We start from the raw sequence: 15635 nt of genomic DNA, 5'->3' as shown, positions 1-15635 counted from the left end.
GTTAAAATTCCCAGTGCCTATTAAATTATAGGAACAGTAAGACCTCACTTAATGTTGTCAACAGGTTCTTAGAACTGTGGCAAAAGAATGTATAATGAAACCAATTTTTCATAGGCTAATGAATATAAACAAGACTTAAGTTCCTGTGGTGTCTCATCAATGTTCTAACAGAATGACATTATTTGAGGAACTGCTGTATCAATTAAAATTAATTAAATGAATGAGTTAATGAACAAAATGGTCAGGACCTTGGATAATTGGTCTCCTCTTTGTCCTTCTAGATTTGTCTTCTACTGTCCTGTCCTTCTTGCTACATTCCAGACGCTGATCTTTTGTTTGTTCTATTTTATACCATGCTCCCTCCGGCCTCAGAACTTTTCGATGCTTTATTTCCTCTGCTTGGAATACTCTTTCTTGCCATGCCACCTTCTTTTCCTTCTGTGTTGGTGTCTACTACTCATCCTACTACTCAAAATTTCTTGTTTTAAAGAAGCTCTGGATTAAGACTCCCTACTATATGCTCTTTCAGTCATACTATTTGATCTTCCATCTTTCCAACTAAACTGAAACCTGCACAAAAGTAGGGACCTTGAGTGTTCTGCTTGCCACTGTATGTGTATGAATAGTGATTCCTTAATTAGTTCTTATTGAATGTTCCCTTCTAGCTCTAATGTCCTGCCTTAAGGAAGTGGTAGGTCATTTCTATATAATTAGGAATGGTATCAGGAAACTTCATAGTATTAAACTAAACAGGATTGATAGATAAGTATTATAACCCAGCATTATTGGTCAAATATGGGTTAGATATGAACTTTGTATTTCTCAGTTGACATTCCATGAGAAGATATGAATATAAATAAAATATGGCTGAAGAATTCTGGTTTAGCATAAATTGAGAAGCATGTGCATATCCTATATAATAAAAGCCTAATATGCTGTGTCTGGTCGTCCAATTGGCCGTTCAACCAATCAAAGTGTAATATGCTAATGATACGCTAAGGCCGCTAAACTGCTTGCTATGATGTGCACTGACCAGCAGGGAGCAGACTCTCTGACCGGTAGGTTAGCTTACTGCTGGGGTCCGGCCGATTGGGACTGAGCAAGACAGGCTGGACACACCCTGGAGCCCTCCCACAGCCCCTCCCCGGCTGGCCAACCTCCCATGTCCCTCCCCTGCACCAATCATGCACCAGTGGGGTCCCTCGGCCTGGCCTGTGTCCTCTTGCAATCTGGGACCCCTCAGGGGATGTCAGAGAGCCAGTTTCGGCCTGAAGGCAGAACGACTGGTTGCTATGACACACACTGACCACCAGGGGGCAGACACTCAATGCAGGAGCTGCCCCCTGGTCTTCAGTGCCCTCCCACAGCGGGGAGCTGCTCAGCTAGAAGCCAGGCTCATGGCTGGCAAGTGCAGCGGCGGTGGCAGGAGCCTCTCCCACCTTCGCGGCAGCACTAAGGATGTCCAACTGATGGCTTAGGCCCGCTATAGGGAGCAGGCCTAAGCTGTCAGTCGGACATCTCCCAAGGGCTCCCAGACTGCGAGAGGGTGCAGGCTGGCAGAGGGTACTGACCCCCTGAACCCTCCCCCCCCAGTACACAATTTTCTTGCACCGGGCCTCTAGTTGATTGATATTCTTGTTGGTGTGTAGGGCATGTGAAAACCTGGTACATTTTGCTACTTTATTTAATTTCAGGAAAAGGTAAAAGACTAGTAACTCTTGTTAGCCAGTAAATTTTGTATGTAGTTTCACTTTAAAAAAGTAATTGCTGTGTGAAATTAGCAATTTTATATATTTTAGAGTTGCTTTAAGCATTAAAGTAATGTATATGAAAGTACTTTAAAATGTGTGAAATTTATTGTTATTACTGTTATTATCATTTATTTGGGCCATTAGGAAAATAAGTTATGCATTATGTTTATTCATGTAAAAAGTGGGAATAAAAGTAGTATTGACCCTAATGGGTAATTTTGGGAGTTAGATGAGGTAGTAGTGCATGCCAACAAAGAGCCTGGTGTACAGTAAACTCGAGTCTCACATAGAGAACACCAACATCGTTTGCTAAATAGAGTTGCATAAGTCCCTACCTCAGAGACCTTTTAGAACAAAATAGCCTATGTAATCCTATCTAATAAAAGACAAAAAGGGTAATTAACTATACCTCCGCTACGCTTCCCATTGGCTAATCAGCGAGATATGCAAATTAACTGCCAACAAAGATGGCGGCCGGCAGCCATGCAGCTGAAGTGAGCAGGAGGCTTTCTTGCTCCAGTGATGGAGGAAGCCAAAGTTCCCCACCTGCCGCGGCCTGCTCTATGCTCCGAAAGCAACAGCCCCAAAAGCAACAAAGTTTCAATTATAGAAGCCAAACAAACCCCAGATACCTGCTTTCAGCCAGCCGCGGCCTCAGAGCTGGAGCGAGCAGTGCGGCAACAAAGTTTCAATTATAGAAGTTAAATAAATCCCAGAAAAAAAAAAAAATAGAAAAAAAGGAGAGGCTGGGAGCTTTAGTTGCCGGCCAGCCTGAAAATGACCCTCAGCCCCTCACCCAGACTGGCCAGGCACCCTAGTGGGGACCCCCACCCTGAAGGGGGTGTGACCAGCTGCAAATAGCCATCAGCCCCTCACCCACGCTGGCCAGGCACCCAAGCGGGACCCCCACCCTGATCCGGGACACCCTTCAGGGCAAACCAGCTGGCCCCCACCCGTGCACCAGGCCTCTATCCTATATAATAAAAGGGTAATATGCAAACTGACACTAAGAGCAGAAAGATTGGGAATAACTGGTCACTATGACACACTGACCACCAGGGGGCAGGAGCTTCCCCTGGTGGTCAGTGCACTTCCACAAGGGGAGCTCTGCTCAGCCACAAGCCAGGCTGATGGCTGCCAGTACAACGGTGGTGGTGGGAGCCTCTCCCGCCTCCTCAGCAGCGCAAAGGATGTCCGCCTGCAGCTTAGGTCTGCTCCCCACTGGCAAATGGACATCCCCCGAGGGCTGCCAGGCTGCCAGAGGGATGTCTGATTGCCAGCTTAGGCCCAATCCCCCTGGGGAGCAGGCCTAAGCCAGCAGGTGGTCATCCCCTGAGGGGTCCCAGACTGCGAGAGGGCACAGGCCAGGCTGAGGGACCCCTCCCCCCGAGTGCACAAATTTTTGTGCACCGGGCCTCTAGTCTATATAATAAAACCCTAATATGCAAAACGACCGAATGGCAGAACGACTGGTTGCTATGATGTGCACTGACCACCTGGGGGCAGACACTCAGCACAGGAGCTCCCCCCTGGTGGTCAGTGCACTCCCACGGGGAGCGCCACTCAGCCGGGGAGCGCCACTCAGCCAGAAGCCAGGCTCAAGGCTGGCAAGCTCAGCAGTGGTGGCGGGAGCCTCTCCCGCCTCCTCTGTAGGTGGGTGGTAAGGAGGGAGGGGTCCCGGACTGCGAGAGCCCTGGACTGTAAGAGGGATATTTGACTACCGGCTTCTAAGCTGGCAGGCAGACAGCCCCTGAGGTGTCCTGGACTGCGAGATGGCGCAGGCCGGGCTGAGGGACCCTTCCCTGCCGCCCCAGTGCAGGAATGTCATGCACCGGGCCTCTAGTGTGTACTATAATTTATCCCTAGAATGATCTGGGTCAGTTTCTAAAGCTGGGAAGCACTGGATGATTTTAAAAGGAGTGCCAGCCCTGGCCGGGAAGCTCAGTTGGTTAGAGTGTGGCCCTGAAACGCCAAACTTTATATTACTTATAAAGTGATCACCCTGGGTGATCACCCAGGGCATATAAGAATTAACCAATTAATGCATAAAGAAGTGGAACAACAAATTGACGTTTTTTTCTTTTCCTCTTTCCCTAAAATTAATCAATCAATAAAAATAAAAGGAGTGCTAACGTGGACTTACTTGTACTCACTTGCTCTGAGCACTAGTGCTGGGGCAGTAGCTCCAAAAGCACCAGGGACATTGTAGCTTTCTCCCCCACCTACAGAAGTGCTGGCAGAGCCCATTGTTTCTTTGCTGAGCCCTCCCCCGACAGAGCCAGCAGAGGGGAGCCATATTTGAGTTTCCATTAATCTGATAACACTGTTTTCCCCCACCCCATCCAACTTGCTGGCCCACCCAAGCTGTTTCCAGTGGATTTTCCATCCAAACGGCCTGTCTTGTAAATTACAGCATAGGGAATATAATCAATAATTTTTTAATAACTATGTCAGATGGGTACTAGATTTATCAGGGTGACCACTTTCTAAGTTATATAAATGTCTAGTCACTGGGTTGCACATCTGAAACTAATATAATATTGTATCTCAACTGTAATTGAAAATGAAAAATTATTTAAAAAATAATTTAGAAAAAAAGAAAAGGAATGGTGGTAATTACCGCTGTTGTTCCTACTTCTAAAGGGTCTCATTTTTCCTAACCTTCCTTGTAGGTTGGTTAATAGAATAGGAATATCCCCTCTTGTGATGTAGTGTATAGCAAAGTGAACAAAATGTGATATGCACTGCCTTTCATAGTGCCTGGGAAACAGTGGATACTCAGTAAATACTCATAAATTTGCAAGACAGTGAGAACCAGAGCTTGATTACATATGGGAATATGATTTAAATGTATGACAAAAATACTAGGTTTTCTGTAATAGAGCTACGGACAACAGAGATGAAAACAAAAATAAAACCATGTTGAAAAATATGGATTAAAGTAGAGACTGTCACACAGTTTTGGGTTTCTTGGTGCTGCTATTACATTTTCAATGCTCTGTATATTTGCAAGAATGACTCTACCATAACTGATGCTAAAATAAATGTCAATATATATTCTCTTTCAGATTTACTAAAAATTTATCTCCTGACAAGATAAATTTAAGTACTCTTAAAGGAGAAGGTGAACTGAAGAATTTGGAGTTGGATGAAGAGGTGCTCCAGAATATGTTGGATTTGCCAACATGGCTTGCTATCAACAAAGTTTTTTGTAATAAGGCATCTATTAGGGTGAGATTTTGATATGTGTGAAAAGCATTTTCTGTTTTTTATTTTTTATTTCATCTCTATATTTTAAAATAAATACTTTGTTTTAGATAATTCTATAAAGAAACATTTTTATTAACATAATTTAAAAAGACAAATACCTTTGTCTAAATCAGGGGTGGGGAACTTTTTTCTGCCAACGGCCGTTTACATATTTATAACATTATTTGAGGGTCATACAAAATGATAAAAAATTAGCCTGCTATATTTGATCAAACATTTAGTTAACTCACCCCTAATGCCTTGGCAGGGCCAGACCAAATTATTTTGCGTGCCTTACTACACAGCCCGCTGGCAGGATGTTCCCCACGCCCTAGTCTAAATAATTACATGAATATGTGCCTTATGAATTTAGTCATATACTAATATATTAATTACTAAATTATAGATTGTAATTTTTAAAACATTTAATATCATTTAAATAAAATTATTGGGAATTTATTAGTAAAATATTCAAAGTTTTTATAGGATTTGTCAAATGTGACAGTTTAAATTTGTGATAAGTAAACACTTTATTTTAAATGAAGACATGAGGACTGATAAATTACCTTAATCTGTATATTTTTATTTGAAGTTTAATCTCTTCTTATTTGTTTCTTATTTTGAGGATTTTAAAGTTGTCTTTTGTTATTATTACTACTAATTAAAACTTATTTCTACTTACTTTGACACTAATGTCATATCACTTCTTGATCTTAAAGACTAGACCTAATTTTAAAGTCTGCCCAGTGGAAATAGTGAATGCTAATTTGTTTCATAAAATTAAAATTGGGCACCAAAGAGAAGATTGTAGGAAAAAAGATAATCTCCTTTAATTTTTTCTTTTAACCTCCTTAAACACAAATATCTCCAATGACATGGTATTTTAGTGCAGGTTATGTTTGAATAATATTTATTCGACATTGCCTACATTTTATAGCAATGGCCTCACTTCTGTATTTATCTTGAATATCTTTAAAAAGATTGGTCAGAATTGTAGAATATAAAAAATTGTTAAGTGAACAAAACACTGATTACGCTTTCTGGGAAGTCTTAACTAAATTATGAAATTAAAATGTGTTTTAAGGGCTGGGAAAAGAAGATATTTAAGGCGACCTGAAATTTTTATTTAAAATGATGACCAAACATATGAGTAGTCTTTTATGTAATATAGGCACATCTAATTTTAAGAGTATGAATGAATTGCTCATTTTATTATTTTGCAATTTAAGGAAGAAGTCATCTGATACAATTTGATATATCTGTCACTATATTAAGAAAGAACTGTGTTGGTTACTGTTTTACATCTTTTTAATGATTCATTTTAAAGAAAGAAACTTCTTTTTTTCAGATCCCGTGGACAAAACTGAAAACACATCCCATCTGTTTGGTGAGTTCTGAATTGCTTCAGAAATAAACATTTATCTAAGCATCTAACTTTTAATATTAACACACTCTAGGATTAGAAATTGCACTTGTATAAAATATGATTTTCTCAGCAGTATATGACTACTTCTTACTGTTTTTCTGTTATACTCCTATAAAACTCACAATTTTCCCACCATATAGTAAATGCCTTGAGAAAGGACTGAATACATTGTTTTCTGTTTTGATACTAGTCTCTTTAGGCCTTTAGAGAGGCACTTAAAATGACTCTGTTCACTTAATGTTTACTTAGCTTATAAAGAAATGAAAGAGGATATAGTCTTAAATCTATACTAATAATAGAGGAATATGCAAATTATCTGGGATACTATCATGTCACGACCGCTCAGCAGGCGGCATGCACAGCAGGAGTGGGTGGGCAGGGACTGCTATCACCAGGAGGGCCTCTGCGAGGTCCGGCCTGGCCCGGAGGGCGGCCCCCAGTGGAGGCGTGCGGAGGCCTGCCCAGTGCTAACATGACGCTGCCTGTGCGTCCCTGCCCAGTGCTAACATGACACTGCCTGCGTCCCCCGCTGGGGACGTGGTATGTCCCCCACCCAGCGCTGACATGACGCTGTGGGGGCGGGGGGGGGGAGGGGCTTGACAGGTGTGCGGTCAGCTGGCTCTGGGTCTTGCTCAGTGGGGGTGGGGCTGGTGGGTCTGGGTCTCAAGTGATTTCTCGGTGTGCACAGGTGTGCGGGGACTTGACTCTGGGTCCTGTGGCACGCCCCAGACTCTGAAAGGAGGGAGATTTTCTTATGCATTTTACTAATTTTCTTTCATCTCTGACACTTCTATTTATAGAGACAGGGCAAATAGCAATATTAAAATATTTCCTCTAATTAATTCCCTTTTAATGTGTACAAATTACATGCACCGGGCCACTAGTATTTTTATAATATACATAAAATAAAATATCTAATTGCTTACAGTTTTAATGCATTTTTATTAGTCCTTAGATAAAGTAATAATGGAAATGAGTACATGTGAAGAACCTCGAAATCCTAATGGCCCATCACCAATTGCAACTGCTTCAGGACAGAGGTAAGCTATTTCCATTAATCTGTATGACTGGCAAAGGGAATTCTTTCCTAGAGTCATCTCTATTTTTTTCCTTGTTGATTTATTGTTCCATTGGTTGAATCATTGGTTGATTTATGCATTCATTGTTTTGTGTGTTTTTTTTCCTTTATTTTTACCGATAGTCATCTCTATTTTTTGTAGTAAGGGAACATAAAATAAAATCCACTAACCTCAGACAGTCTCTATTTCAGTCACCTTTTCCAACACACATTGTACAGTTTTAGTATATACATTACAAAAGTAGCAGAATTGATTTTAGCCTCTTTTATTCATCTTGTTTTTCTTGATATTTAAATAGTAATGATCAACCAAAGGCAGAGCAGTAGCAGAAAATGAAAGCAGCACAGCTTAGGCATTCTATAAATCAGATGGATATCATATATTCTATTCATCAAAGGAGCTTTTATGATTCTTAAGAGTTAAATTGATGCCTAAAAAATTTTAGACCTTTTGGATTATTATAAAATTCATTAAGTAAAGAATGCTCACAAATTGGATTTTGATAGATAAAAGCCTATGATTTTGAGACTTCGTTTTATCAGAAAAGTTTTCATTTCACTCATTGGTTTTCAGTTGAGGCCAATTTTGCTCCCCAGGGGACATTTGAAGTTTATAGTCTGAAGTTCCAGATCTGGATGAAGACATAGATTTAGGAATAATGGTCATATTGATTGATGATCATAGAAGTAATATACTAGTTGGGCAAACTTTTACCTTCCCTCCTGCCAAAATATATTGATAGTTTATATTCTAGTTACTAGAGGCCTGATGCACGAAATTCATGCCTCCGCAGCTTCTACCTTCTGGCTTTGTCTGGTCTAATTAGCATATTATGCTTTTATTATTATAGATACTGTACTACTTATCATTATTATCTGTGCCTTTGCTTATGCTTTCTCCATTCCAGGGTTTCCCTTCCTTCCTATTTCTCCCTTCGGAAACTTCATCTTTTTTTCCTGGATATATATCTTCCTAGTTATACGCAATTTCTTAATCTACCAAATGTACTGATGATGCCCCTTTTAAAAAACAATTACAGATTGCCTCATGTTTTAGTTACTAGGGTGTTTTATTTCCTCCCCAAGTAACTTATGAGCCCTATAATGCCATAACTATATTTTAGTTTTCCTTATGTCACAGTGTTGTTCATATAGTAGATGTTCAATAAGTATTTGCTGAATTGAATTAGAGAATGTAAACTTTTTAAACCTTATTCCGAAATGATGAAATTATATTTCACTGGTTCCTTCATCCTTCTTTGTGTCAAGAATTCAGCTCTCTTATTTGTTATAGATGCCTGCTGTCTGGACTGATAATTTTTGAGATACTGATATTAATAATTTAATTTGGAAATAACCTCCAATTTAAAAAATCTTTTTATCATTTTGAGAAGAGCATTTTTATAACTTACATGTGACCAGGCTAGGCTATTGTTTTAACAAAAATTTGTTCTTTTAAGCCAAAATGAATAAATATTATGATAGTTTGTGTACATGTTTGAGAATATTAACAGATAACTTTTTAAATGATTTTTTGGCTTTAGCACATTATATTTTGTTTTCCAGTGAATACAGCTTTGCTGAAAAAGTAGTTGAGGGAATCACTGTTTCTGTAAATTCTATTGTCATCCGCATTGGAGCAAAAGCCTTCAATGCATCCTTTGAACTTTCCCAGCTGCGGATCTATAGCGTGAATGCAAACTGGGAGCATGGAGATTTAAGATTTACTCGTATCCTAGATCCACAGAGAGGAGAGGTAAAGTTTTTTTTGTTGTTGTTGGCTTAAAAATTATTTTAGTCACTGATAAATAAAAGAGGATGTTTAAAATAATTACTTCTTATGGTAACTTAGATTCACATACTACTGGATTTGCTTTTTAACTATATCTCTGTTTTAATCTTACTCATTATTAAATATGCATATTTTAATATCTTTATTGTAATCTTTCAAATCAGAGCTAATCTATTTTAACTTCTCAGCTACTCAGAATTGAAGTTTACATTTACCAAACTAAAATATGTCATTTAAATTCTTGGTCCCATGACTCAAATGATCTTTGTACTTTATAGTAAAATTAAATTACTTCGAATAAAAGTATTAACAGCTTTACAGATGAGGACTATAATTATGAAGATGTGTTACTGAACTTGCTGGAAGTATACAATTTCAAAAAATAAAATCATAGTGACTATCTAGAATGTCATGAAAATTAGTGAAGATACATTTCTATTTCTTTTTTTTTAATCTACATTTTTCGCATTCTGTTTTGTATAAGTGAAGCCAATCTCTGTGTTCTCTTTAGGTTTTGACATTTAAAGAAATAAATTGGCAGATGATTCGAATAGAGGCAGATGCTACCCAAAGTTCACATCTTGAAATTATGTGCGCTCCTGTTCGATTAATAACCAACCAATCAAAAATCAGAGTTACACTTAAAAGAAGAGTAAGTTAACAGGGTTTCCTTTGTGATTCATGTGATAACTATTAGAATTGACGGGAAATATAAAATAATTTTTAAGCAAAATATTGGCATATTAAAAGAATGCAAAATGAAATATAGTGCCTAAACCATATAATAACATTTTTCAGTCCTCTGGATTTAATACTTAGATTTTTGTTTCTTATGATTGAATAGATTTCTCAGTTGCCAAATAACTGTTGAGCATTAACAGTTTTAACATTTTATTTCTCCTGTTGAATCACTCAAGAGTAAGTAAACAGTAACCAAAACTACTAGCTTTTGAAGGTTATTAAGATATTGACTGATAACTAAGATAAATAAGGGAGATAGGTACTAAAGGATGTAAGTAGTTGAAAGTCCACTATGGATTATGATGAAATCTAATGACAGAGTAATGACTTATTTTAACCATGGCTTAAAGTCTCAATAACATGTTTTGTATCACCCGACATAAATTACTATACTAAATTAAGTTGGAAAAGAATTTTTTTAGAATATGTAGTTAAAATAGCATTTTAGTTTTTAATGAATTTTAATGCCCCTTTTTATACTAGAATTAAAATGAACATAGGTAATTAAATGATTTATTACCTTTAAATGCAAAATTAAATTATTTAGGTACTCGTACCTATATAGCTTTTACCTATTTACGTACAGGAATTTGTCAGTCTTTTTTTACCACTGTATTGCTAATACTAAGAAATATTCTTTCCATACTTTGGAACTCATTAAATATTTGATGAATAACGGAGGATCCATATTTCTATTCAAAAATTAAATTAAAAAATAAAAGTACATTATACGTTCTATTTCTTGGCTTCATTTTATGAATCAATTTTTTTTTTTTGACAGTTAAAGGACTGCAACGTCATTGCAACAAAGTTAGTTCTAATATTGGATGACTTGTTATGGGTTTTAACGGATTCTCAGTTGAAGGCTATGGTACAATATGCAAAATCTCTTAGTGAAGCAATAGAAAAATCAACAGACCAAAGGAAGAGTATGGCTTCTGAACCTACACAGGTATGCTACTAAGTTAACAGGAACAAAAACTCTATTTTACCTGTAAATGGTTTAAAAATCAGAATGGTTAGTTGTTTTGTTTATGTGAAATAGATTATAATAGAGAAAGAGGAAGGGAGAGAAAGAGAAACATTGATGTGAGAGAGAAACATCCATTGGTGTTTCACGTACAGTTCTAAGGCTAATATATCATCAGAATATGTATGCAGAATTGTTTTAGGCTATTAGAGGTACACATATATCTATACACTTCACTATTCTGTGTTTTTTCTCTTGGGGGAGAAAGGACTTTGAACTTAAAATCTCTTATGTCTCTTCTGCTTTCTAGCTTCTTTATATATCCAAGTTCAAAGACACACCACATCTTATAGAGGCACTAGAGCACTTACACAAGTGCTTTTACAAAGAAATGATTAATTTCTATAGGATATATAATAGTGTATACAGTTGATATATACAGGGCTCACATTTCTTTTCTCTTTAATAGATAGAACTAATAATAGTCAAATAAATAAACTGCCTTTAGTAGTTAATAAATATGTTTTCTAAGACAAGAAAGGCTACAAATATGTGAATATAACTATTCAGTTATTTACCAAAACATATTGGGTTCATATTCAAATTGTGTATAGTTGATACAAAAGAAAATGTATTAGCTTATTTTTCATCGCTATTCCTAAGAATATTTATGTTTTCTGGTGTGGGAATTACAAGTGTTTAACCTGCAGTGCTAAGGCAGTATTGAACCTTTTAGAGCTCCACAGCAGCCCCATCTACGCAGCAAGTGAAGTCACCCCAGGCTTCAAATGCTCCTGATCTAAATGATGCAATCGTGAAACTGTTCAATGACTTCGATGTCAAAGAAACTTCCCATCATTTAGTGATTTCTCATCTAGACCTACACATATGTGATGATATTCATGCTAAAGAAAAAGGTAACTAAAGCTGCTTATTTTAAACTATTTTGGTTTTCCTAGAATTTACTATGAAAATGGATTGTTTATCATGTTTATTTTGTAATATGTACATAAGATAACTGGTCATAACTTTATCATTCAAAAGAGATACATGCATGAAAGGTGTAATGCTAAACATTATAGATTGCAGTACATTGAGCTCCATAGAAACACACTCGGGCAAGTGGGAGTTGGCGGGCACTGGGTGACTGTGCTTGCTGAGGAAGAGGAGATCCTAAGACGCTGAGGGGCAAAATGTCATCATATGCTTTCTTTGTGCAAACTTGCTGGGAGGAGCGCAAGGAGAAACCTCCAGGTGCTTCAGTCAACTTCTCAAGAGTTTTCTAAGAAGTGCTCAGAGAGGTAGAAGACCATGTCTGCTAAAGAGAAAGGAAAATTTGCAGACATGGCAAAGGTGGACAAGGCCTGTTAAATGAAAGAGAAATGAAAACTTACAGCCCTCCTAAAGGGGAAACAAAAGAAGTTCAAGGATCTCAATGCACCCAAGAGGCCATCTTCTTCAGCTTTTTTCTTGTTTTGTTCTGAGTATCACCCAAAAATCAAAGTAAAATGAGCATTCTGGCCTATCCATTGGTGATGCTGCAAAAAAGCTGGGAGAGATATGGAATCACACTGCTGCAGATGACAAACAGCCTGATGAAAAGAAGGCTGCTAAGCTGAAGGAGAAATATGGAAAGGAGATTGCTGCATACCCAGCTATGGGGAGAGCCTGATGTGGCATAGAAGGGTGTCATCACGGCTGAAAAAAGTAAGAAAAAGAAGGAAGAGGCGGGAGGTAGAGGATGATGATCAGGAGAAAGAAGGAGAAGAAGAAGAAGATGATGAATAAGTTGGTTCTAGCACAGGTTTTTTTTCTTGTCTATAAAGTAGTTAACTGCCCTGTACACAACTCACTCATTTTAGAGAAAAAAAAATTAAAATGTAAGGTTGAGTAAGATTTGTTTTAAAACTGTACAGAGTCTTTTTTTTTATATAGTTAACATACTCCTGAATGTGACGTTAGATAGCCCTGTCTTGGTGGTATTTTCAGTAGCCACTAACCTTGCCTGCTATACAGTATGGGGGTTGTAAATTAGCATGGACATTTAAAGCAGGTTCTTGGTGCACAGCACAACTTAGTTTATGTGGGGATGGTAGTATTTTCATCTTCAGTTGTCTCTGATGCCGCTAATACGAAATAATGGTTGTTTTGTAACTGAATGTCACTCTGTAATTGAAAAAAAAGTTGCAGCTGTTTTGTTGACATTCTGTATGCCTCTAAGTAAATACAATATTTTAATTAAAAAATAAACAAACATTACATATTGGTATGAAATGTTATTTTGCATTAGTATTTAGTACTTCAGCATAATTGTTAGCTATCAATGCTAATAAAATTAAGTTTAAATAAAATGAAAGACTTAGTAGATGACATCCTTGGAGGAGGATGAAATATTAGACTTACCTGTGAATTAACTTTTTTATAATTTTGAATTGTCCATAAATTAAATTATTGTCCATACTCAACATATAATTTGCACATGTGTTGTCAGCTTGGTGGTTTATATTTTTCTGACCCCCATGTGCATGTAAATACAATTGTGTGATGTTTAATACTTCTTGTGTCTCTTCCAATATTCTAGATTTAGTTAGGAAGCTAAATTTCAGTTAAGAAGGTTTTTTCCCCCTTTTTAGCTTTTGTTTCTTTTATGTTTTCTTATTTAGTAGACAAAGGTTCTTGGTCACTTTGAAAAACTGTGGTTCCCTAATCTAGATTCTGGGGCATTTCTCTGTCAGAGTGTGTCCCTGGCCCATAGTGTTGAAAGGGTTCAGCAGGTGGTCCTATCTCTTGGACAGTGGTTCTCAAAACTTTGTCGCGCATGAGAATCAAGCTGGGGATTTTTAAAAAATGGGCATATCTGACCTGTGTCTCTCAGACCTGAATCAGAATGATAGCTATGACAATTGCTGCTCTGGATTTTTAAGGCTATGAGAGTGAATATTCAGACTGATACTGGCTACTTAGCAGTAGAAAACATCTTGCCTTCATCATATATAATATGATCAAAGGGTGGAGCATAAAAGGTGAGGGATATTTGGAATTTGGAGAAGGTTTGTTGTCCGTCCTTTGTGACATTTGGCATAGTTGGTATCTTCTGTTTTAGTGATTTGGAAGGAAAATCCAAAAAATTAAAACAAACCAAAATAACAAGAGGGGTCAAAGTTAAATAATAAGCAAAAGAACAGAGAAAAGTGTTTTCTAAGCTCTTTCATTCCTTACTTTATATATTCCCTCAGAGAATAAGCCGAATGACGTTACTAAATGGCAAGCCCCTCTACCAAAACACAGTATTTCTGTTGTACAGATGTGTAATTAGTTCTCTGCTATTCTAAAATCCAGAAAGTTCTGAAATGTTTCTTCTTAGGTTTGTGAAAAACTTGCTCGAAAAACTACTTAAACACATTACTATTTATCATCTTTATTTTATTCACTTAGTGTAAATATTTGAGTTTTGCTGCATAATTACTATTTTTTATTACTTGGTGCTGCCTTCGAATCTGCTTAGAATATGATGTGCCTTGCATATATAGATACCATATTACTTTCATAAAATATTAAAAAAAACACCTGAATTCTGAAATATTTGGCCAGGAGTTTTAAATGAGTGGTTGTAAGTCTGTACAGTGGGGCCTTGACTTACGAGTTTAATTTGTTCCGAGACTGAGCTCATTAAGATGGAGCTCGTTAACGAGCTCGTTAACTCAAATTACTCTATCAATTCAATGCAAAAAATCCCCCGAGAGACAGCTGGTATCTCAAAAAACTCGTTAGTCGGGACACTTGTAAGTCAAGGCCCCACTGTACTAGAAATTCTGCTAGTTGAAATAAATTAGCGTTATCAAATGAATGTAGAGAGTGTGTACATAGCTTTTGTCTTAATTTGTATTTGATTTGTCCATGCTGTTTTAAAATTTGATTTTTATGTTGGAGTTACACTAATTTAGGTACTTCTGACCTTAATGTAGCTATGTGATCTTAGGCAGCTTGCCCAACCTAATAGACTCAGTTTCCTCTTCAGTAATAGAAAAGATGATATAGTGTAGTAGTAAATATTTTCTGGGTTCAGAACCAACTCTACACTTATTGGCTGTATGACATTGGCCTATTTTACTTAACTTGTGTCTTAATTTCTTTATTTAGAAAATGGGCACACTACTAATAATAGTACCTATCTTATAGGGTTGTTATGAATAGCAAATGAGTAAGTATACCTAAAGTATTTAAAACAATGCTTGACATGTGGTTAGGGCTGTAAATATAAAAGTAGATTGTATCCTCATTTTTAATCCTATTACCTTGCAAGTGATTGAGGCTTAATACTTATTAGATTGAATTGCATTTCCTAAAATCCTTAACGTATTATTCATGATAACAGAGAGACAGTTATTACTGCTTGTACTGTAGGTGTGGTAAATTAAGTGTTTCTGATATTTGCTTAATATTCTTGTCACTTTCTCTCAAATCCATTTTTTTCTTTTCCCAGAGTCAAATAGACGTATTACTGGAGGGGCTATGCAACTGTCTTTTACAAAATTGACTATAGATTATTATCCGTATCACAAAGCAGGTATGTATAACAAATTCTTTAAATGACATAAATCTTGCATTATATTATAAAACCAATTTAT

At 37.1% G+C, this 15635-nt stretch overlaps 1 protein-coding gene and 1 pseudogene across 3 annotated transcripts in view; both read left to right on the top strand.

Annotated features, from left to right (window-relative positions):
- Positions 1-15635, top strand: part of BLTP3B (bridge-like lipid transfer protein family member 3B) — an 81095-nt gene that overhangs the window by 33364 nt on the left and 32096 nt on the right. For all 3 annotated transcript variants that reach the window (XM_070410890.1, XM_070410891.1, XM_070410892.1), the window contains 8 exons: positions 4820-4982; positions 6349-6387; positions 7375-7466; positions 9071-9260; positions 9808-9948; positions 10819-10989; positions 11744-11924; positions 15491-15574. In XM_070410890.1, the coding sequence (XP_070266991.1) occupies positions 4820-4982; positions 6349-6387; positions 7375-7466; positions 9071-9260; positions 9808-9948; positions 10819-10989; positions 11744-11924; positions 15491-15574 (1061 nt within the window). The remainder of the gene's footprint in view (positions 1-4819; positions 4983-6348; positions 6388-7374; positions 7467-9070; positions 9261-9807; positions 9949-10818; positions 10990-11743; positions 11925-15490; positions 15575-15635) is intronic.
- On the top strand, positions 11989-13222 carry LOC139005727 (high mobility group protein B1 pseudogene; annotated as a pseudogene).

Source organism: Myotis yumanensis, unplaced genomic scaffold, assembly GCF_028538775.1.
Source record: "Myotis yumanensis isolate MYYU_CA2020_CCGP unplaced genomic scaffold, mMyoYum1.0.hap1 SCAF_3, whole genome shotgun sequence".
In the NCBI taxonomy this organism is placed as follows: Eukaryota; Metazoa; Chordata; class Mammalia; order Chiroptera; family Vespertilionidae; genus Myotis; species Myotis yumanensis.
The sequence above is the reverse complement of the archived record's forward strand: the minus strand, read 5'-3'. Positions and strand labels throughout refer to the sequence as shown.